This window comes from Anomaloglossus baeobatrachus, chromosome 2 (assembly GCF_048569485.1).
Source record: "Anomaloglossus baeobatrachus isolate aAnoBae1 chromosome 2, aAnoBae1.hap1, whole genome shotgun sequence".
NCBI classification, from domain to species: Eukaryota; Metazoa; Chordata; class Amphibia; order Anura; family Aromobatidae; genus Anomaloglossus; species Anomaloglossus baeobatrachus.
This window is the reverse complement of record NC_134354.1, coordinates 535,679,031-535,704,349: the sequence shown is the minus strand read 5'-3', so window position 1 is coordinate 535,704,349 and position 25,319 is coordinate 535,679,031. Positions and strand designations below refer to the sequence as shown.

General features: G+C 44.6%; 1 protein-coding gene across 2 annotated transcripts in view; it reads left to right on the top strand.

The window, feature by feature from the left end:
• The first annotated feature begins 17,237 nt into the window (after positions 1–17,237).
• SLC9A7 (solute carrier family 9 member A7) overlaps positions 17,238–25,319 on the top strand; it is a 119,367-nt gene continuing 111,285 nt past the window's right edge. The window contains exon 1 of one of the 2 annotated variants that reach the window (XM_075336628.1): positions 17,238–17,662. In XM_075336628.1, coding sequence (XP_075192743.1) covers positions 17,434–17,662 — 229 coding nt within the window. In that variant the 5' untranslated portion in view covers positions 17,238–17,433. The remainder of the gene's footprint in view (positions 17,663–25,319) is intronic. The other variant, XM_075336629.1, reaches the window with a different exon arrangement.

The following is a 25,319-nucleotide window of genomic DNA, read 5'->3' as shown; positions in this document are numbered from 1 at the left end:
AAATTCTGTAACTATGCACAGGATAAATGGTTCTACACGTGTGCAGAATTATTAGACAAGTTGTATTTTAGAGGATTTTTTTATTATTGATCAACGACTATGTTCTCAATCAACCCAAAAGACTCATAAATATCAAAGCTTAATATTTTTGGAAGTTGGAGTGGGGTTTTTTTTACATTTAGTTATCTTAGGAGGATATTCGTTTGTGCAGGTAACTATTACTGTGCAGAATTATTAGGCAACTTAATAAAAACCAAATATATTCCCATCTGACTTGTTTATATTCACCAGATAAACCAATATAACTGCACAAAATTTAGAAATAAACATTTCTGACATGCAAAAACAAAACTCCAAAAAATTAGTGACCAATATAGCCACCTTTCTTTATGATGACACTCAATAGCCGACCATCCATAGATTCTGTCAGTTGCTTGATGTGTTTACGATCCACATTGCGTGTAGCAGCCACCACAGCCTCCCAGACACTGTTTTCTTTTTATAGAATATTATTTATGGAATAATTCCTTTAAGTTATTGCAGGTACACTATATGGATCCTATCTTTTGCACAGATCTGTGACTAAAGGGCAAATCCAGCATAGCCTCTATAATATGGCCAAAAGATATAAACCCGATTTATTAAGGTATTTTTGCTTCTGGTGAAAAAGACCTTATGTTACAATTTTTTTCTGCACAAATCGGAAGTTGAACTAAGACCCCCTTCACACGTGCCTATTTCCAATGTATTCACATGTACTGGAGACAGGTTCACACACATATGCACGAATTAAAATCTGCATTAAGTTTCACACCTCCATGTTTTCACACGGACCGTGTGTCCATGTGAAACACGTGTGTCTGTGTTTCCCACACAGAGACATGTCTGTTTTTTAGCTTCAGCATGCATGAAAAGTGCCAATAGAAGTGTATGGGTCTTGAAAAACACATACAGCACATGGATGACATTAGTATGACATCCTTGTGCTGTCCATGGGACACAGACCAGAATTAAATACTTTCAAGAAATTAAAGATTTTTATGTATTAAAGATGTGCAAAAATACTAGATAGAGGAATACATGATAGATAACTATATGGATGAACAGAGAGAGATATAGGGAGACAGATGCTAGATAGCTAATAGATTGGTAACTATATAATGTAGATGAAAATATGATGTGAGGTCCCTCCAGTTTTGATAACTAGGAAAGGTAAAGCAGACGGATGGAGGCTGTTATTATAAGGCTTGTCCATGGTTGTTGGGTCTTCCCAGTCTAAAAATACCAGTCTGCAACCACCCCAGAAGTGGCACATCGTATTAGATGAGCCAATTCTGGAGTTTTCCCTTGGCTCTTCCCGACTACTCTGGTGCATTGGCAGTCGGGATAATGGTTTATGGGGCTGATGTCAGCTGCGTTGTGTCAGCTGGTATCAAGTTCTGGTGTTTGTTATGGGAAGGTGTCTATTAGTTATGAGCAAGCATGACCATGCTCAGATGCTCGGTATTCGTAACGAGCAGTCGGATGCTCAGACGGGCTCAATTTATGTACAGAGTATAAACCAAGTCTATTGGGAACTCGATCATTTTTCGAGAATATCTCCCAGAAAATTGCTTGTGTTTGCCATTGACTGCCATTATATTAGGTACACGAGTTGAGCCTGTGTGAGTGTCAGGCTGCTCATTACAAGTACCGAGCACGGTAGTAATTGTTCCAGTATTAGTGGTGCGCTCCGACATTCACTTCTCTACTTGCTCATCACTAGTGTCCATTAGACAACCCCATTACTAACCCAGTAATCTAAAAAAATAAATAAATACACACACGAAAAAAATAACTTATTTCAATAAACACTCCTCAAAACGTTCCCTCATTTACCATATTATAAAAAAAAAAAACAAAAACAAAAACTAAACAAAAACCTCATGCAACTCCGCCGTAGTCCAGGGAATCCGTCGTAGTACACCAAATACGTTGTGGTCCAAAAAAGGATATATCTGGAAAAAACCCACAAACATACACAAAGAAATAAAACAAGACACTTACTTTCGTTCACAACTTTATTAAAAAAAAATTCGCAGCTGGTCTCACGTAGTCCACGGATTCATTAACGTTACCGTTCATCAGAGTCACGAGTGACATGGGGACTCGGCAACCCTGAACAGCGGTAACATTAGTGATGTTACTGCTCTTCAAAGGCGATGGGGTCTTACACAGTGCAGCATGACTTGGTGACTCGGCGACCCTGAACAATGGTAACCTTATTGATGTCACCACTCATCAGAGGTGCCAGGTCTCACACAGTGTAACATGGCCTGGAATTGCCTGTAAGCAAAGTGTATGGAGTATCAGGGGGGTCTACTGGGTTAGTAATGGGGGTGTTTGATAGACGCCTCTCCATTACTAACACCAGGGTTTGATACCAGCTAACACTGTAAAGCTGACCCATTACTCCAATGGCCAACGCACCAGGGCAATTAGGAAGAGTCAAGGCGAAGCGACAAAGTTGGAGTGGCTATCGGCTGGTATTTTTAGGCTGGGAAGGGCACAATAATCATGGATCTTCCCAGTCTGATGATATCAGTTCACAGTTTTCTCTTTTACCTTTGTTGGTAATCAAAAGTGAGGGGAGCCCACGTCGTTTTTTTCCTCATTTATTTATTTGGCTAATAGTTGCAAAGCCTATATATCTGTAGTGCCCCTGAATACATCAGGGTGCTACAGGGAACTGCATCCTTTTACCCAGGGTGCAGGACCTACCCCCCATGGTTCCAAGTTCCCAGAAACCTGTGTCACCTCCATCAGCACCACAAATCCCAACCAACATCTCACATCATGACCATCATGACCTGTCAGACACACCAGTGGGTTGGTCTAGCTGGAACAGGGCCACCCACCTACGGGTCAGGCAGACTAGTAAAAGGATCGAAGTGAGTCTAGTGAGAGCTCTTAAAGTGAGAGGAGCTGGAGTGTTAGCTCCCAGGGAGCTAGAAAGACCAAGATTGGGTCGCAGACAGTGGTCCGGGACCAGAGGACCGGTAGCAGTGACATTGGACAAGGGTGTGACGGACATCGTCTTGGAGGACTGTCGGCACCAGAAAGCCCAAAAGAATGGACCGGTATCGAGCACAACGGGGTACAGGACCCTAGGCCAGGAGCCAATTCAACATCCTGATAATTAGCCTGCAGAGGAAGGGGACCTTCAGGGACCTTCCCAGAGAGCTCAGAGACTGAGGGCATCAGCACACCATGGAGGACAGGGTTTTCCAGAAAAAAAGCAACCTACTGAAGTCCCAAGTGCCAGCCCTTAGGAGCAAGACTTCACTAAAAAAACTGAAGAATGGGACCTTACAGCTTCAAGCTATAGGGACCCACACGAACATGAAACGGAGGCAGGCTCTGGATTACTATGTGACACCGGTGGGACCGGGCACTTGGACGGGCTTCTCGCAGTGGCAGCAGCACACAGAGACTTTGGTTTATCTACAGAGTGTGTGTCTCCTTTATAAACCTCATCCAGCACCACGACTACCCACAGTGAGTACCCTGGTCCCCTGCACCCCGCTCTCCCAAATAATTACCAACACCCTGAGCCCGGGGCCTTCCCTACCTGTGGAGGAACTAACATCTGGCTGCTTAACTCTATCTGCCCCGGTACTCCTTAAAGCAGCAGTGGTACTCCTATTACCTCAACCCACAGGTGGCGTCACGAACTTATCCCCTGTAAATACCCCCTTTATACGGATCAAAGTGTCCGCCAAGCCGGGTCCCGATGACCCCCTCAAGCCACGACCCTGGATCCGAGCAGCCTGACTAACACCAGGGCAGCAAATATCTATTTATCTCTGCACATCTAATTCATGTAAAGTTAAGCCACTTTACTGGTGTAACTTTTGCCAGAAATGTTCTCCAGTCCAGCTACAGGTTTTCTGTTAACCTTACGCCACCACTTTCAAATCTTATCATGGTGCAGAGTAAGATGGCAATGGAGGCTAGAATGGAGGGTTATCCTCTTCAGCGATGAGTCACACTTTTGGATGCAATGAAAACTGGAGAGTCCTTCAAGATGAAACTTCACACTACACCGTGTGCAGAATTATTAGGCAAGTTGTATTTTAGAGGATTTTTTTAATTATTGATCAACAACTATGTTCTCAATCAACCCAACAGACTCATAAATATCAAAGCTTAATATTTTTGGAAGTTGGAGTGGGGTTTTTTAGATTTGGCTATCTTAGGAGGATATCTGTTTTTGCAGATAACTATTAGTGTGCAGAATTATTAAACAATTTAATAAAAACCAAATATATTCCCAGCTCACTTGTTTATTTTCACCAGGTAAACCAATATAACTGCACAAAATTTAGAGATAAACATTTCTGACATGCAAAAACAAAACCCCCAAAAAATGAGTGACCAATATAGCCACCTTTCTTTATGATGACACTCAGCAGCCTACCATCCATAGATTCTGTCAGTTGCTTGATCTGTTTATGATCAACATTGCGTGCAGCAGCCACCACAGCCTCCCAGACACTGTTCCGAGAGGTGTACTGTTTTCCCTCCCTGTAGATCTCACATTTTATGAGGGACCACAGGTTCTCTATGGGGTTCAGATCAGCTGAACAAGGGGGCCATGTCATTATTTTTTCATCTTTTAGACCTTTACTGGCCAGCCACGCTGTGAAGTAGTTGGATGCATGTGATGGAGCAATGTCCTGCATGAAAATCATGTTTTTCTTGAACAACACTGACTTCTTCCTGCACCACTGCTTGAAGAAGTTGTATTCCAGAAAGTGGCAGTAGGTCTGGGAGTTGATCTTCACTCCATTCTCAATACGAAAAGGTCCCACAAGTTCATCTTTGATGATACCAGCCCATATTAGTACCCCACCTCCACCTTGCTGGCGTCTGAGTCGGAGTGGAGCTCTCTGCCCTTTACTGATCCAGCCTCTGGCCCATCCATCTGGCCCAGCAAGAGTCACTCTTATTTCATCAGTCCATAAAACCTTTGAAAAATCAGTCTTAAGATATTTCTTGGCCCAGTCGTGACGTTTTATCTTATGTTTCTTGTTCAAATGTGGTGGTTTTTCAGCCTTCCTTACCTTAGCCATGTCCCTTAGTATGGCACACCTTGTGCTTTTTGATACTCCAGTAACGTTGCAGCTCTGAAATATGGCCGAACTGGTGGCAAATGGCATCTTGGCAGCTTCACGCTTGCTTTTCCTCAATTCATGAGCAGTTATTTTGCGCCTTTTTTCCCAACACGCTTCTTGCGACCCTGTTGGCTATTTGCCATGAAACGCTTGATTGTTCAATGATTACACTTCAAAGGTTTGGCAATTTCAAGACTGCTGCATCCCTCTGCAAGACATCTCACAATTTTGGACTTTTCAGAGCCCGTCAAATCTCTCTGCTGACCCATTTTGGGAAAGGAAATTGCCTAATAATTAAGAACACCTTATATACGGTGTTGATATCATTACATCACACACCTCATTACAGAGATGCACATCACCTGATTTACTTAATTGGTAGTTGGCTCTCAAGCCTATACAGCTTGGAGTAGGACAACATGTGTAAAAAGTATCATGTGATCAAAATACTCATTTGCCTAATAATTCTGCACACAGTGTAGTCTTACTCCTGGAATTATGGTGTGGGGTGGAATAATGTGCGGTAGACGGATCCCTCTAGTTTTTATTCCAGTTACACTAACAGCTCAGAATTCCATTGATTTAGTTGTGAAACCAGTGGTGTCTCCATTTCTTCGAAGTATCACAGGAGCTGTTTTTTCAACACAATGCCAGGCCGCACATTGTGCATGCAACTGTCAGTAGGTTCTAAACATGAGATCTAAACGTGCTACCATGGTCTACAATGTCTTCGGATTTGTCTCCCTTCAGGACATGATTGGTTGGCACTTAACAATTGAGCTGCCAGCAGCGGATCTTGATTATTTACACGCCCATGTGTATGCAGCATGGTAGAACATTCCTCAGACAACCATTATAAACCTAATTGCTAATATGCTAAGGCATGGCAGTGTGTGTATTTCTGAGCGGGGAGTTTATATTCATAACTGAATAAATTGAGATGCTTTGGAAATTCTCATTAGGCCAGGGCCACACTGGACACTAGTGCGATGTTCGCATGACACTCGGCTCACGCTGGCAGCACAGCAGGAGCCGAGTGTCATGCTAGTATCCCTGCGTCTGAGGTCTGACTGTAAGAGCGGACCTCAGCTGCGAAGGACGGGCTGGCACTTAGCAGGGGCGGGCCAGCGCTGCGGAGGGCGTGTCAGCACAGAGGAGGGGAGGGAGGGATTTATCTCCCTCTCTCCTCCGTAGACGGCTATTGCGATTCTCGCTCTGCACGCACGGTACACCGGTGTACCGCGAGTGCAGTGCGATTTTTGTCTCGCCCCATTCACTTGAATGGGTGCGAGAGAAAAGAGTCTCGCATTACAATCACAGCATGCTGCGATTGTTTTCTCGGTCTGATTAGGGCTGAGAAAATAATCACTCATGTGCGCTGACACACAGGCTAGAATTGGTCCGAGTGGAATGCGATCTTTTACCACACGCCACTCACACCGATTTTCTCGCCATGTGGCTTAGGCCTAAATGTGTCTATCCTGGGATTCTTATACTTCCATGACTTTTCCTTTTTTGTGTTGCAATGTCAGTGTTGAGGAACATAAAATAACATTCCATCTAAAGTTGATGTGTATATATAAGGCTTTACTTTCTAAGTAGTAATTGTTTGGAATAATGCAGCTAGGAAAGAGAAATGTTATGTAACTTAAGAGTTTTATTATAGGTGGCGATGAGTATTTTTTGAAGTATAAAATACTTATTAAAGGGATTATGTTATCAGGTTTTTGGAATGTAATATGAGAGCAGTATAATGTAGGGGCAGAGACCCTTATTCCAGTTATGAGTGTGGTTTCTGCAATTTTAATAAACTCTCTGTCTTCTCTGCTAAAGTTATACTAGTTCTCTGCATGCTGAGCTGTGTATAACCCAGCCACACCACTGACAACTTTCTGTATATACTGTGTATAGGCAGAACGCTGCCAGTCAGTAGTGGAGAATTACATGTCCGCAGGTTTACTGGTTCTCTGGAAATAATTTCCTCCTGACAAATCAATTATTTTATTAAAAACACAGAAGCCTGTTAAAGGGAACCTGTCAGGTCCAATATGCAGAGCCACGAGCAGTTCTGGGTGCATATTGCTAATTCCTGCCTAACCGTCCCTGTATACACTAGCAAAGATAAAGACATCTTTAGAAAACGTATTTCTAAAGATCTTATATCGTATGCCAATGGGTGAGGGGACTAGTTCCCGGGCGTTAGTTCACCTAGCTAGTCGCCCCCATTAGCATGTTAGTACGCCCCTGTGGATGTGCTAACATGCTAATGAATACACAGCATCACAGGATGATCTCACTCACCTTTCCGCTGCCATCACGTCCGACACTGGATTTCAGCTCAGTGCGCATGACCCCGGAGTTTGGGCCATGTGCACTACTTCAGCTTGAAGCCAGGACGCATGCACCCGGCTTCATAGTGCGCATGACCGGAACTCTGGGATCATGTACACTGAGCCGAAATCCAGTGTCGTGCAGCGATGGCAGTGGAGAGGTGAGTGAGATCATCCTCTGATGCTGCGCCTACATTAGCATGTTAGCATGCCCACAGGGGCAAACTAACATGCTAGTGGAGAGCTGACAAGCAAGGGGAACTAACGCCCAGGGGACTAGTGCCCTCGCTTATTAGCATGAAGTAAAAGATCTTTACAAATGCTTTTTCTAAAGATATCTTTATCTATGCTAGTGTATACAGGGACAGTTAGGCAGGGATTAGCAATATGCATCCAGAACTACTTGTGGTCCTGAGTGCATATTGGACCTGACAGGTTCCCTTTAAGTGATATATCACTGGAATCAAGGTTTCTTTTTTTGTTTTTGCATCATGCTGCTTTCATATTAAATGGCAAAAACCTGGCATATTTTTCTACACATTTTAAAGTGGTTAGCTTCCCCTGGCAAATTTTTCAGCACATTTCACTATGGTTAGCTTCCCCTGGCACAGGTTTCAGCACATTTCACCATGGTTAGCTTCTCCTTACACATTTTTTTATCACATTTCACCATGTTTAGCTTCTCCTTACACATTTTTCATCACATTTCACCATGTTTAGCTTCTCCTTACATATTTTTCATCACATTTCACCATGTTTATGTAGCGCCCCTGAAGCCATCAGGGTGCTACAAGGTTCTAAATCCCCACAAGGATGCAGAGCCTGCCACCTAGGGAGACCAGTGACGGTAACAACAAAAACCCAGGCAATCCCAGTTTTTCCCCAACAATCCCCCATACAATGGTACATAGCTAGGGTCGGACCAAAGGATGGCCGCCTAGAGGTGGCGCCAATCCAGTCCACTAGTTGACTAGGTGGGAGGGGCAGACTGAGGAGAGAGTCAGAGAAAGTCTGAGAGTGAAGGTGGACATGAGGAGACGTTCTGACCCGGGTTAACGGTAACCTGATACCCAGGAGAGTAGTTGCCGGTGGAGTACAGTGGAGTACTCCCGGAACTATGCACCGACGAGGTACAGGACCCTAGGACAGGAAAGAGCTCCAAGCCGACCTGTTAACACCTGCACAGCGATGGGACCATCAAAGACCTCGCTGACCCTAAAAATCCGAAGACTCAGTAGCAAAGGGAGAACCAGGGACAGGACCAGAGACTCCAACCCCACAGGGTTCACGCTACCGTCAGGCGGACAGAAGTGGACAAACCACAGACCGGGGACCCCCAGTTGCTTTATGCCGAGGGGACCCATTTACCAGAGACAGGTGTAGGGGAAGAAGGTACCAGAGTACTGAACTGGCACTGGGACGAAGGGGACCTAAAGGTGAAAGCAGCCAGCCTCGGGTAACCTGTTACCACCTACCAGCAGTGAGTAAAAACCAGTTGCACTATACCTCTGTGTGGACTACCTTCTTCCGACGCCCGTCACAACACCCATCCTCTGGGGCCCGGCCCTGCTTGCGGAGGCCCTACCTTCCAGGCTGCAATTACCACCAGCCCCAGTAGTGATATTCTGCAGCAGCAGCTCCATATACAGTACATACCAAAAGTTTGGACACATCTTCTCATCTCTAGAATAACTATTAAGATGAGACTTTGTGCAGCAGGACTTCATGGTAAAATAGCTGCTAGGAAACCACTGCTAAGGACAGGCAACAAGCAGAAGAGACTTGTTTGGGCTAAAGAACACAAGGAATAGACATTATACCAGTGGAAATCTGTGCTTTGGTCTGATGAGTCCAAATTTGAGATCTTTGGATCCAACCACCGTGTCTTTGTAGAAAAGGTGAACGGATGGACTCTACATGCCTGGTTCCCACCGTGAAGTATGGAGGAGGAGGTGTGATGGTGTGGGGGTGCTTTGAAGGTGACACTGTTGAGGATTTATTAAAAATTGAAGGCATACTAAACCAGCCTGGCTACCACTGCATCTTGCAGCAGCATGCTATTACATCCAGTTTGCGTTTAGTTGGACCATCATTTATTTTTTATCAAAACAATGACCCCCAAAACACCTCCACGCTGTGTAAGGGCTATTTGACTAAGAAGGCGAGTGATGGGGTGCTACACCAACTGATCTGGCCTCCACAGTCACCAGACCTGAACCCAATCGAGATGGTTTGGGGTGAGCTGGACCAGAGTGAAGGCAAAAGTGCGAACAAGTGCTAAGCATCTCTGTTGGAAGACCATTTCCGGTGACTACTTCTTGAAGCTCATCAAGATTGTGAAAATTGTGAAAGAGGCCTAAGACATATTTTCAGTTGTTTCACACTTTTTTAAGTATTTCATTCCACATGTTTTAATTCATAGTTTTGATGCCTTCAATGTGAATGTACAATTTTTAGAGTCATAAAAATAAAGATAACTCTTTGAATGAGAAGGTGTGTCCAAACTTTTGGTCTGTATTGTATATATAGCCGCAACACTGCAAGTGGCGTCACGTATGAACACCAACCTAAATCCCCTGTAAATACACCCCATTACAAAAAGGGCCCAGGGCACGGACCCAGGCAACGGCCACTCTAGTGACATTCCCAAGAGAGACACAGCTTGGGACCGAGTATCCCATATCCCTGGGCGCGACATTTAGCTTCTCCATACACATTTCTCATCACATTTCACCATGATTAGCTGCTCTTTACACATTTTTCATTACATTTCACCATGGCTTGCTTCTCCTTACACAGTTTTGTTCACATTTCACAATGGTTAACTTCCTCTGGCACATTTTTGTACACATGTCACCATCATTAGCTTCCCATGGCACATTTTTCATCACATTTCACCATGGTTAGCTTCCCCTGGCACATTGTATACATTTCACTATGGTTAGCTTCCCCTGGCACATTGTATACATTTCACTATGGTTAGCTTCCCCTGGCACATTGTATACATTTCACCATGGTTAGCTTCCCCTGGCACATTGTATACATTTCACCATGGTTAGCTTCCCCTGGCACATTGTATACATTTCACCATGGTTAGCTGCTCCTGGCACATTGTATACATTTCACCATGGTTAGCTTCCCATGGCACATTTTTCATCACATTTCACCATGGCTAGCTTCTCCTGGCACATTGTATACATTTCACCATGGCTAGCTTCCCCTGGCACATTGTATACATTTCACTATGGTTAGCTGCTCCTGGCACATTGTATACATTTCACCATGGTTAGCTTCCCCTGGCACATTGTATACATTTCACCATGGCTAGCTTCCCCTGGCACATTGTATACATTTCACTATGGTTAGCTGCTCCTGGCACATTGTATACATTTCACCATGGTTAGCTTCCCCTGGCACATTGTATACATTTCCCCATGGTTAGCTGCTCCTGGCACATTGTATACATTTCACCATGGCTAGCTTCCCCTGGCACATTGTATACATTTCACCATGGCTAGCTTCCCCTGGCACATTGTATACATTTCACCATGGTTAGCTGCTCCTGGCACATTGTATACATTTCACTATGGTTAGCTTCCCCTGGCACATTGTATACATTTCACCATGGTTAGCTGCTCCTGGCACATTGTATACATTTCACTATGGTTAGCTTCCCTTGGCACATTGTATACATTTCACTATGGTTAGCTGCTCCTGGCACATTGTATACATTTCACTATGGTTAGCTGCTCCTGGGACATTGTATACATTTCACCATGGTTAGCTTCCCCTGGCACATTGTATACATTTCACCATGGTTAGCTTCCCCTGGCACATTGTATACATTCACCATGGTTAGCTTCCCCTGGCACATTGTATACATTTCCCCATGGTTAGCTGCTCCTGGCACATTGTATACATTTCACTATGGTTAGCTTCCCCTGGCACATTGTATATATTTCACCATGGTTAGCTGCTCCTGGCACATTGTATACATTTCACTATGGTTAGCTTCCCTTGGCACATTGTATACATTTCACTATGGTTAGCTGCTCCTGGGACATTGTATACATTTCACCATGGTTAGCTTCCCCTGGCACATTGTATACATTTCACCATGGTTAGCTTCCCCTGGCACATTGTATACATTCACCATGGTTAGCTTCCCCTGGCACATTGTATACATTTCCCCATGGTTAGCTGCTCCTGGCACATTGTATACATTTCACTATGGTTAGCTGCTCCTGGCACATTGTATACATTTCACTATGGTTACCTGCTCCTGGCACATTGTATACATTTCACTATGGTTAGCTTCCCCTGGCACATTGTATACATTTCACCATGGTTAGCTTCCCCTGGCACATTGTATACTTTTCACCATGGTTAGCTTCCCCTGGCGCATTGTATACATTTCACCATAGTTATTTGCTCCTGGCACATTGTATACATTTCACTATGGTTAGCTGCTCCTGGCACATTGTATACATTTCACCATGGTTAGCTGCTCCTGGCACATTGTATACATTTCACCATGGCTAGCTTCCCCTGGCACATTGTATACATTTCACTATGGTTAGCTTCCCCTGGCACATTGTATACATTTCACCATGGCTAGCTTCCCCTGGCACATTGTATACATTTCACCATAGCTAGCTTCCCCTGGCACATTGTATACATTTCACTATGGTTAGCTTCCCCTGGCACATTGTATACATTTCACCATGGTTAGCTTCCCCTGGCACGTTGTATACATTTCACCATGGTTAGCTGCTCCTGGCACATTGTATACATTTCACCATGGTTAGCTTCCCCTGGCACATTGTATACATTTCACCATGGTTAGCTTCCCCTGGCACATTGTATACATTTCACTATGGTTAGCTGCTCCTGGCACATTGTATACATTTCACTTTGGTTAGCTGCTCCTGGCACATTGTATACATTTCACCATGGTTAGCTTCCCCTGGCACATTGTATACATTTCACCATGGTTAGCTTCCCCTGGCACATTGTATACATTCACTATGGTTAGCTGCTCCTGGCACATTGTATACATTTCACTATGAGTAGCTGCTCCTGGCACATTGTATACATTTCACTATGGTTAGCTGCTCCTGGCACATTGTATACATTTCACTATGGTTAGCTGCTCCTGGCACATTGTATACATTTCACTATGGTTAGCTGCTCCTGGCACATTGTATACATTTCACCATGGTTAGCTGCTCCTGGCACATTGTATACATTTCACCATGGTTAGCTTCCCCTGGCACATTGTATACATTTCACCATGGTTAGCTTCCCCTGGCACATTGTATACTTTTCACCATGGTTAGCTTCCCCTGGCGCATTGTATACATTTCACCATAATTATTTGCTCCTGGCACATTGTATACATTTCACTATGGTTAGCTGCTCCTGGCACATTGTATACATTTCACTATGGTTAGCTGCTCCTGGCACATTGTATACATTTCACTATGGTTAGCTTCCCCTGGCACATTGTATACATTTCACTATGGTTAGCTGCTCCTGGCACATTGTATACATTTCACTATGGTTAGCTTCCCCTGGCACATTGTATACATTTCACTATGGTTAGCTTCCCCTGGCACATTGTATACATTTCACTATGGTTAGCTTCCCCTGGCACATTGTATACATTTCACCATGGTTAGCTTCCCCTGGCACATTGTATACATTTCACTATGGTTAGCTGCTCCTGGCACATTGTATACATTTCACCATGGTTAGCTGCTCCTGGCATATTGTATACATTCACCATGGCTAGCAGCTGCTCCTGGCACATTGTATACATTTCACCATGGCTAGCTTCCCCTGGCACATTGTATACATTTCACCATGGTTAGCTGCTCCTGGCACATTGTATACATTTCACCATGGTTAGCTTCCCCTGGCACATTGTATACATTTCACTATGGTTAGCTGCTCCTGGGACATTGTATACATTTCACCATGGCTAGCTTCCCTTGGCACATTATATACATTTCACTATGGTTTGCTTCCCCTGGCACATTGTATACATTTCACCATGGTTAGCTTCCCCTGGCACATTGTATACATTTCACCATGTTTAGCTGCTCCTGGCACATTGTATACATTTCACCATGGTTAGCTTCCCCTGGCACATTGTATACATTTCACTATGGTTAGCTGCTCCTGGCACATTGTATACATTCACCATGGCTAGCTTCCCCTGGCATATTGTATACATTCACCATGGCTAGCTTCCCCTGGCATATTGTATACATTCACTATGATTAGCTTCCCCTGGCACATTGTATACATTCACCATGGCTAGCTTCCCCTGGCATATTGTATACATTCACCATGGTTAGCTTCCCCTGGCACATTGTATACATTTCACTATGGTTAGCTGCTCCTGGCATATTGTATACATTTCACTATGGTTAGCTGCTCCTGGCACATTGTATACATTCACCATGGCTAGCTTCCCCTGGCATATTGTATACATTCACCATGGCTAGCTTCCCCTGGCACATTGTATACATTCACCATGGCTAGCTTCCCCTGGCACATTGCATATATTCACCATGGTTAGCTTCCCCTGGCACATTGTATACATTCACCATGGCTAGCTTCCCCTGGCACATTGTATATATTCACCATGGTTAGCTGCTCCTGGCACATTGTATACATTCACCATGGCTAGTTTCCCTGGCATATTGTATACATTCACTATGATTAGCTTCCCCTGGCACATTGTATACATTCACCATGGTTAGCTTCCCCTGGCACATTGTATACATTCACCATGGTTAGCTTCCCCTGGCACATTGTATATTTTCACCATGGTTAGCTGCTCCTGGCACATTGTATACATTCACCATGGTTAGCTTCCCCTGGCACATTGTATACATTCACCATGGTTAGCTTCCCCTGGCACATTGTATATATTCACCATGGTTAGCTTCCCCTGGCACATTGTATACATTCACCATGGCTAGCTTCCCCTGGCATATTGTATACATTCACCATGGTTAGCTTCCCCTGGCACATTGTATACATTCACCATGGCTAGCTTCCCCTGGCACATTGTATACATTTCACTATGGTTAGCTTCCCCTGGCACATTGTATACATTCACCATGGCTAGCTTCCCCTGGCACATTGCATATATTCACCATGGTTAGCTTCCCCTGGCACATTGTATACATTCACCATGGCTAGCTTCCCCTGGCACATTGTATACATTTCACCATGGCTAGCTTCCCCTGGCACATTGTATACATTTCACCATGGTTAGCTGCTCCTGGCACATTGTATACATTTCACCATGGTTAGCTTCCCCTGGCACATTGTATACATTTCACTATGGTTAGCTGCTCCTGGGACATTGTATACATTTCACCATGGCTAGCTTCCCTTGGCACATTATATACATTTCACTATGGTTTGCTTCCCCTGGCACATTGTATACATTTCACCATGGTTAGCTTCCCCTGGCACATTGTATACATTTCACCATGTTTAGCTGCTCCTGGCACATTGTATACATTTCACCATGGTTAGCTTCCCCTGGCACATTGTATACATTTCACTATGGTTAGCTGCTCCTGGCACATTGTATACATTCACCATGGCTAGCTTCCCCTGGCATATTGTATACATTCACCATGGCTAGCTTCCCCTGGCATATTGTATACATTCACTATGATTAGCTTCCCCTGGCACATTGTATACATTCACCATGGCTAGCTTCCCCTGGCATATTGTATACATTCACCATGGTTAGCTTCCCCTGGCACATTGTATACATTTCACTATGGTTAGCTGCTCCTGGCATATTGTATACATTTCACTATGGTTAGCTGCTCCTGGCACATTGTATACATTCACCATGGCTAGCTTCCCCTGGCATATTGTATACATTCACCATGGCTAGCTTCCCCTGGCACATTGTATACATTCACCATGGCTAGCTTCCCCTGGCACATTGCATATATTCACCATGGTTAGCTTCCCCTGGCACATTGTATACATTCACCATGGCTAGCTTCCCCTGGCACATTGTATATATTCACCATGGTTAGCTGCTCCTGGCACATTGTATACATTCACCATGGCTAGTTTCCCTGGCATATTGTATACATTCACTATGATTAGCTTCCCCTGGCACATTGTATACATTCACCATGGTTAGCTTCCCCTGGCACATTGTATACATTCACCATGGTTAGCTTCCCCTGGCACATTGTATATTTTCACCATGGTTAGCTTCCCCTGGCACATTGTATATTTTCACCATGGTTAGCTGCTCCTGGCACATTGTATACATTCACCATGGCTAGCTTCCCCTGGCACATTGTATATATTCACCATGGTTAGCTGCTCCTGGCACATTGTATACATTCACCATGGTTAGCTGCTCCTGGCACATTGTATACATTCACCATGGTTAGCTTCCCCTGGCACATTGTATACATTCACCATGGTTAGCTTCCCCTGGCACATTGTATATATTCACCATGGTTAGCTTCCCCTGGCACATTGTATACATTCACCATGGCTAGCTTCCCCTGGCATATTGTATACATTCACCATGGTTAGCTTCCCCTGGCACATTGTATACATTCACCATGGCTAGCTTCCCCTGGCACATTGTATACATTTCACTATGGTTAGCTTCCCCTGGCACATTGTATACATTCACCATGGCTAGCTTCCCCTGGCACATTGCATATATTCACCATGGTTAGCTTCCCCTGGCACATTGTATACATTCACCATGGCTAGCTTCCCCTGGCACATTGTATATATTCACCATGGTTAGCTGCTCCTGGCACATTGTATACATTCACCATGGCTAGTTTCCCTGGCATATTGTATACATTCACTATGATTAGCTTCCCCTGGCACATTGTATACATTCACCATGGTTAGCTTCCCCTGGCACATTGTATACATTCACCATGGTTAGCTTCCCCTGGCACATTGTATATTTTCACCATGGTTAGCTTCCCCTGGCACATTGTATATTTTCACCATGGTTAGCTGCTCCTGGCACATTGTATACATTCACCATGGCTAGCTTCCCCTGGCACATTGTATATATTCACCATGGTTAGCTGCTCCTGGCACATTGTATACATTCACCATGGTTAGCTGCTCCTGGCACATTGTATACATTCACCATGGTTAGCTTCCCCTGGCACATTGTATACATTCACCATGGTTAGCTTCCCCTGGCACATTGTATATATTCACCATGGTTAGCTTCCCCTGGCACATTGTATACATTCACCATGGCTAGCTTCCCCTGGCATATTGTATACATTCACCATGGTTAGCTTCCCCTGGCACATTGTATACATTCACCATGGCTAGCTTCCCCTGGCACATTGTATACATTTCACTATGGTTAGCTTCCCCTGGCACATTGTATACATTCACCATGGCTAGCTTCCCCTGGCACATTGCATATATTCACCATGGTTAGCTTCCCCTGGCACATTGTATACATTCACCATGGCTAGCTTCCCCTGGCACATTGTATACATTCACCATGGCTAGCAGCTGCTCCTGGCACAGTCTCTTGCACTACCGCAGTGTAGACTGTACTGTAGGCGCAGTAGCTGCCAGTCGTGCTCAGCTCTATGGCACACATTACTAGTGTGCCCTTCAGTCCATTGAGCAGGACTATTAATAACCTGAAGGGTCAGGCCTTGCCCTCCCAGGGGCGGGTCTGGGGGCTGAGCTCAGCAGGTTGTGCTGCTGCTGTGTAATGCAGAGCTCCATTAGTCGCTATGGGCTTGCAGGGGGATTCTGCGCATTGGAGACTCCACTAACTGTCACCGGGAGGAGGAGATGAGCCGAGTGTTTGCTGAGCGGCGCTGAGCGGCCGGCGTGGGCTCTGCTGCTGGGGAATCCGCGGCATTAGGAGGCAGCCGCTCCGCTCCACCATGCACAGGCTCCTGTATCTGCTCATCCCCTGGACCCCCTGGACACAGGCTGAGGACAGCGCCATGGAGGAGATCGCTACAGAGAAGGAGGCAGAGGAGAGCCACAGGCAGGACAGTGTGAGCCTGCTGACATTCATCCTGCTGCTCACCCTCACCATCCTCACCATCTGGCTCTTCAAGCACCGGCGGGCACGCTTCCTGCATGAGACTGGCCTTGCCATGATCTACGGTGAGGCAGACAATAGCTGTGTCATGTATGATGGGGTGCACATACTTATACACCAGGAGTGTCAACTGCTCCATACTACCACTGATCCCACCTGGGGCCCATGCATCGGGGGGCAGCAGTCACTATGGCTCTGTGATGGCCCCATGCATCGGAGGGCAGGAGTCACTATGGCTCTGTGATGGCCCCATGCATTGGGGGGCAGGAGTCACTATGGCTCTGTGATGGCCCCATGCATTGGGGGGCAGGAGTCACTATGGCTCTGTGATGGCCCCATGCATTGGGGGGCAGGAGTCACTATGGCTCTGTGATGGCCCCATGCATCGGAGGGCAGGAGTCACTATGGCTCTGTGATGGCCCCATGCATTGGGGGGCAGCAGTCTCTATGGCTCTGTGATGGCCCCATGCATTGGGGGGCAGCAGTCACTATGGCTCTGTGATGGCCCCATGCATTGGGGGGCAGCAGTCACTATGGCTCTGTGATGGCCCCATGCATTGGGGGGCAGCAGTCACTATGGCTCTGTGATGGCCCCATGCATCGGGGGGCAGGAGTCACTATGGCTCTGTGATGGCCCCATGCATTGGGGGGCAGGAGTCACTATGGCTCTGTGATGGCCCCATGCATTGGGGGGCAGGAGTCACTATGGCTCTGTGATGGCCCCATGCATTGGGGGGCAGGAGTCACTATGGCTCTGTGATGGCCCCATGCATTGGGGGGCAGCAGTCACTATGGCTCTGTGATGGCCCCATGCATTGGGGGGCAGCAGTCACTATGGCTCTGTGATGGCCCCATGCATCGGAGGGCAGGAGTCACTATGGCTCTGTGATGGCCCCATGCATTGGGGGGCAGGAGTCACTATGGCTCTGTGATGGCCCCATGCATCGGGGGGCAGGAGTCACTATGGCTCTGTGATGGCCCCATGCATTGGGGGGCAGGAGTCTCTATGGCTCTGTGATTGCCCCATGCATCGGGGGGCAGGAGTCTCTATGGCTCTGTGATGGCCCCATGCATGGGGTTGCAGCAGTCACTATGGCTCTGTGATGGCCCCATGCATTGGGGGGCAGGAGTCTCTATGGCTCTGTGATTGCCCCATGCATCGGGGGGCAGCAGTCACTATGGCTCTGTGATGGCCCCATGCATCGGGGGGCAGCAGTCACTATGGCTCTGTGATGGCCCCATGCATTGGAGGGCAGGAGTCACTATGGCTCTGTGATGGCCCCATCGGAGGGAAGGAGTCGTGATGGCCCCATGTATCGGGGGGCAGGAGTCGTGATGGCCCCATGTATCGGGGGGCAGGAGTCGTGATGGCCCCATGCATCGGGGGGCAGGAGTCGTGATGGCCCCATGCATCGGGGGGCAGGAGTCGTGATGGCCCCATGCATCGGGGGGCAGGAGTCGTGATGGCCCCATGCATCGGGGGGCAGGAGTCGTGATGGCCCCATGCATCGGGAAGCAGTCACTATGGCTCTGTGATGGCCCCATGTATCGGGGGGCAGGAGTCGTGATGGCCCCATGCATCGGGGGGCAGGAGTCTCTATGGCTCTGTGATGGCCCCATGCATGGGGTTGCAGCAGTCTTTATGGCTCTGTGATGGCACTTGGCAGACCGGCCTTGCTGTGCTGCTGGCACCAGGGGAGTGGTGCTGCCAGGGACCTTCAGCCAGTCACTATGTTGCTAGGAATATTTTCCAGCATCTCCAATGACTGAGGTTATTCTGACATTAGTTTTAGCATCCGTATACAGATATTATGTATTATTTCTGTTATAGCACAGCCCTGGTTTCAGCACAAATATTTACTCATCGTCTTCCTGGTAATTATAATCAGTAGAGAGATTCCTTTTAATATAATGTAGTTTAGTGCTCGGGCCTGTCTGGGCCAAATTAGCATTTGGTTTTGTCACATTGTCTTATCCGTGGGAGCAGATGGCTCCATTAGTAAATCTGTAGCGCGTCATCCATTCATTCTCCCAACTAGTTCTGTCTTCTCTTCCAAGATGACACTTTAGTCATTGACTCCCATACATAGCCAGCTCATACGCAATGTTATTTGCAATAAGAATTACATATTTACAAATATCATAGACAAATATATATATATATATATTTCTGGATAAATATACAAATACTGTGTGTGTGTGTATAATATATATATATATATATATATATATATATATATATATATATATATATAATATAAAATATATATATATATATTATATATATCTCATTTTAATAACTTTTGGGGTATATTTGCATAGAAAGGAGTGTATGTATGTGTGTGATTTTTTTTTTTTTTATATATATATATATATATATATATATATATATATATATATATATATATATATATATATATATAATATAAAATAATACAGTACAGACCAAAAGTTTGGACACACCTTCTCATCTCTAGAACAACTGTTAAGAGGAGACTTTGTGCAGCAGGCCTTCATGGTAAAATAGCTGCTAGGAAACCACTGCTAAGGACAGGCAACAAGCAGAGAAGACTTGTTTAGGCTAAAGAACACAAGGAATGGACATTAGAGCAGTGGAAATCTGTGCTTTGGTCTGATGAATCCAAATTTGAAATCTTTGGCTCCAACCACTGTGTCTTTGTAGAAAAGGTGAACGGATGGACTCTACATGCCTGGTTCCCACCGTGAAGCATGGAGAAGGAGGTGTGATGGTGTGGAGGTGCTTTGCTGGTGACATTGTTGGGGATTTATTCAAAATTGAAGGCATACAGAACCAGCATGGCTACCACAGCATCTTGCAGCGGCATGCTATTCCATCCGGTTTGCGTTTAGTTGGACCATCATTTATTTCTCAACAAAACAATGATCCCAAACGCACCTCCAGGCTGTGTAAGGGCTATTTGACTAAGAAGGAGAGTGTTGGGGTGCTACGCCAGATGACCTGGTCTCCACAGTCACCAGACCTGAACCCAATCGAGATGGTTTGGCGTGAGCTGGACCACAGAGTGAAGGCAAAAGGGCCAACAAGTGCTAAACATCTCTGGGAACTCCTTCAAGACTGTTGGAAGACCATTTCCGGTGACTACCTCTTGAAGCTCATCAAGAGAATGCCAAGAGTGTGCAAAGCAGTAATCAAAGCAAAAGGTGGCTACTTTGAAGAACCAAGAATATAAGACATATTTTCAGTTGTTTCACACTTTTTTAAGTATTTCATTCCACATGTTTTAATTCATAATTTTGATGTCTTCAATGTGAATCTACAATTTTCAGAGTCCTGAAAATAAGGCCCCTTTCACACGTCAGTGATTTTGGTACGTTTGTGCTTTTTTTTAAACGTACCAGAATCACTGACATACGCAGACCCATTATAATGAATGGGTCTGCTCACACGTCAGTGATTTTTCACTGCACGTGTCTCCGTGCGGCGTACCCGCGTGTGCGTGATTGCCGCACGGAGACATGTCCATTTTTTTCTGGCATCACTGATGTTCCACGGACCACGCAGTGCTGTGGTCCGTGAAACACGTGCCAGAAAAAAACGTGCTTTTAAAATAATAAACATTTTAACTCACCCGGCGTCCAGCGATGTCCTCTGCAGCCTGTTCTCCCTGCTCCTTCTGTGCCGGCTGATTACTGTCGCGCATATTCATGATGCACGACACAGCCGACCCGGAAGCAGCTGCTGCGGGGGTCACCGCCGGCCGGATGCTGCGTCGCGGGAGCGATCAGCACCACGGACAGCGGGAGCGGGCGCAAGGTGAGTGAATCTCTAAGTGCAATCACGGGCCACGGAGAACGGAGCCCGGATTGCACTTAGACAACCCACGTGTGCCGTGATTTTCGGCACACGCAGGGACATGTGCGTGTTTTACACGCCAGTGAAAAACGTCTGTGTTTTTCACTGACGTGTGAAACGGGCCTAAAGAAAACTCTTTGAATGAGAAGGTATGTTCAAACTTTTGGTCTGCACTGTGTGTGTGTGTGTGTGTGTGTGTGTGTGTGTGTGTGTGTGTGTGTGTGTATATATATATATATATATATCTCTATCTATATATATATATATATATATCTATATATATATATATATATATATCTCTATCTATATATATATATATATCTCTATCTATATATATATCTCTATCTATACACACATACATATATATGTATATGTATGTGTGTATAGATAGAGAGATATATAGATATATATATATATATGGATATAGATATTTATAATATATTTATTTGCATAATTTTGTTACAAGGGCTAGCAGTGCATTTTCTCCTGCAGATAAAGGCCGAGTGTCCTTACAGAGAAGGGGGCCAGAACATGAGCTTCTGATAAACGTCACAAATGTTCCTGTTTGGCTCCTCTGCTTTTAAATATTTAATATTGGATCTGGTTACAGCTGAGTTTTTTCATGAGTGGTTTCCCTTGATCAGTCAGGACAGGAGGCATTCTGAAATCTGATCTGGCCTGACACTATTTGATAGTATCGTAATCTCCCCAAAAATTAGTATTACTGAGATTAAACGTGGCGTCTTGTGATCTGTAAATCTCCTTTTATTAGATTTGTGGGGTTTTTTCTTGGTGAATTAACACTGGTGTGAGATGATGTGAATAAAGGACACATCTGAACATGGCTGCTTTTTAACACTGATTTTTACAAATCTCGTTCAGATGTATGGAGCAGACTCAGATTTCCTAACAATAGACGTATTGACAAGTTCTAAACCCTAAAAGTCTCTAACCTTTGGGGGATGGAGCGAGAGATACTGGCTCTTATTATAATTGCACACACAGATATGTTCTTCTCCTTATTCCATAGTTTATGTACAATATGTGAATAGTAGTTGGTCGTTTTCATTCTGGTTTACACTTAGGCCTCATTCACTCATCAGTATTTTTGATCTGTATTTCATCACTATTTGCCAAAACCAGGATCGTCCCCAAAACCCAGCAGGTGTCATTCTTTCCATTACACTTGTTCCCTGTAAGTTCCACTCCTGTTTTTGGCATATAAACATTGATGCAGATACTGACGTGTGAATGAGACCTCATGCTAATTAGACTCTGATCTGAGTTTCATCAAAGTGGGATCTGTTTTTCTTGAATGTGAAGAATATATATTTTTTTCTCCATGTTCCCTATTCTGTCAGTCCATGATAATTAGACCACACTCCGATGTCATCAGAGTGCAGTCCGATTTTTTTTCTTTTTTTTTTTTTCTTTTTTTATTATTTTTTTCCACGGACCTATAGACTTGAATGGCCAAGCACAATCCGATTTACAAATGTAAATTATGCATGATCCATGATAAAAAACGGACAAATGCCTCATTGAATAACACTGGTCCGTATGTCATCCGATGTTCTGTCAGATCACTCTTGGACTGAAAATATCGTCATCTGCATGAGCCCTGAGATATTTAAAGTATTTGTTATTCTAAATCGGTATAATTTAAATGTACAGACATACAGTGCCTTGCAAAAGTATTCACCCTCCCTTGTCTTTTTATCTATTTTGTTCCATTTATAACCTGTGTTTTAAATATTTTTGTAATCTGATTTGTGTGAGATGCATCAACACTAAATAGTCTAAGTGGGGGAAGGGAAGTAAGAAAAATATATGCAAAAATTAAATTTATGGGATAAAATAAATACAAATTTCAATTTTCATGTGCCTATGTATTCACCCCTTTTACTATGAAACTCCTAAAAATGTATTGTGCAAACAATTACTTTCATAAGTCACACCCTTAGATAGGTGGACTTCCTTTTTATTAAGTGTCCCATGCTTTGTCAGTATATACACACTTTTTCTAAAAGGCCACAGAGGCTGCAAAGCCATTAAGCAAGAGGCACCGCTAACCAAACACCACCATGAAGGCCAAGGAGATCTCCAAACAAGTAAAGACAAAGTTGTTGAGAAGTAGAAGTCAGGGTTGGGTTATAAAAAATATCCAAATCTCTGATGATCACCCGGAGCACCATCAGATCCATTATTATGAAATGGAAAGAACCTCTGGTACCACAACAAACCTGCCAAGGGAGGACTGCCCACCAAAACTCTCAGCCCAGGCAAGGAGGATATTAATCAGAGCGTCAGCACAGAGACCAAAGGTAACACTGAAGGAGCTGCAGAGTTCTCAAGCAGAGACTGGAGTATCTCTCTGTACAACAATAAACCATACACTCCATATAGCTGGCCTTTAAGGAAAAGTGGGCAGAATTTGCCCTTACAGACAATAGGAAGGCTTGTTTTGATTTTCCAAAAGACATGTAGGAGGGTCTCCAAATATATGGAAGATGCTGTGTTAGAGGAGACCAAAATGTTTTGGTTTTTTTTTTGGCCACCAAGGTAAACACTATATCTGGTGCCAAACCAACACAGCTAATCACCTCAAGAACATCATCCCCACATTGATACATGGTGGCGGCAGTATCATGCTGTGGGGATGTTTTTCAGCAACAGGGAAAGGGAAAATGGTCTGAGTTGAGGGGAAGATGGATGGTGCGAAATACAGGGATATTCTTGAGAAAAACCTGTCAGTCATTTGAGACTGGGATGATTATTCACCTTCCAACAAGAGAATGACCAAAAGCATACTGCTAAAGCAACACTAGAGTGTTTAAGGGGAAATGTGTAAATGTATTTGGGTGGCCTTGTCAAAGCCCAGATGTTAATCCAATTGAGAATCTGTGGTCAGACTTTAAGATTGCTTTTTACCAGAGGAAACCATCTAACCAGAAGGAGCTGGAGCAGTTTTGCCTTAAAGAATGGGCAAAAATCCCAGTGTCAAGATGTGGAAATCTCATAAAGACTTATCCAAAGCGACTTGCACCTGTAATTGCCGCAAAAGGAGGCTCTACAACATACGGACCTTAGTGGAGTGAATAGTTATGCACACTGAAGTTTTCAGTTATTTTGTCCTATTTAACTATAGTCCACAATAAAAGGAAAATCAAATGTTCACAGCTGTAGGCATGTCCTTTACATGAACTGAGTCAAACCCACAAAGAAAACAAAAACAGAAGAACGCCAAGGGGTGAATACTTTTGCAAGGTACTGTATGTGTATATAATATATAGTAGATACGCCGTCCTGGCATGTGTTGATGTATCTGTATCTTCCCTGATGAAGAGAACACTGGTTTTGAAAGGTGTAGTGATTTTTGGACTCCTCCGTACCTGCAGAGTGTGACATTTCACGCCAGTCTTTACCTGTCGCTCAGTATGTTATTACCAACCAGAGATGCCACTTGCCGGGGCTTACTTTTGCACGGACTTTAAAGCAACGGGAATGGACACCTCTACACCTTATGGGACATTTATATCGTAACTGGCTCTACATTTGCAGTCTACCTAAAATTATTTCTGTTGCATTGATTTCCACTGCGGAGAAGCTCTCTACTGGAGTTTTTGTTTTGGTGTTTGCGGTATGCTGCAGGCTTTATTATATTATATCCTATTTTCCATATACAATTCTCTGTATATTGTTTTCTAGTCTGAACCCAACAGCACTATAGCTAATATTTCTCCCATTTTACTCTTAGGCGGGCTTTGCACACTACGACATCGCAGGTGCGATGTCGGTGGGGTCAAATCGAAAGTGACGCACATCCGGCGTCACTTGCGATGTCGTAGTGTGTAAATCCTAGATGATACGATGAACGAGCGCAAAAT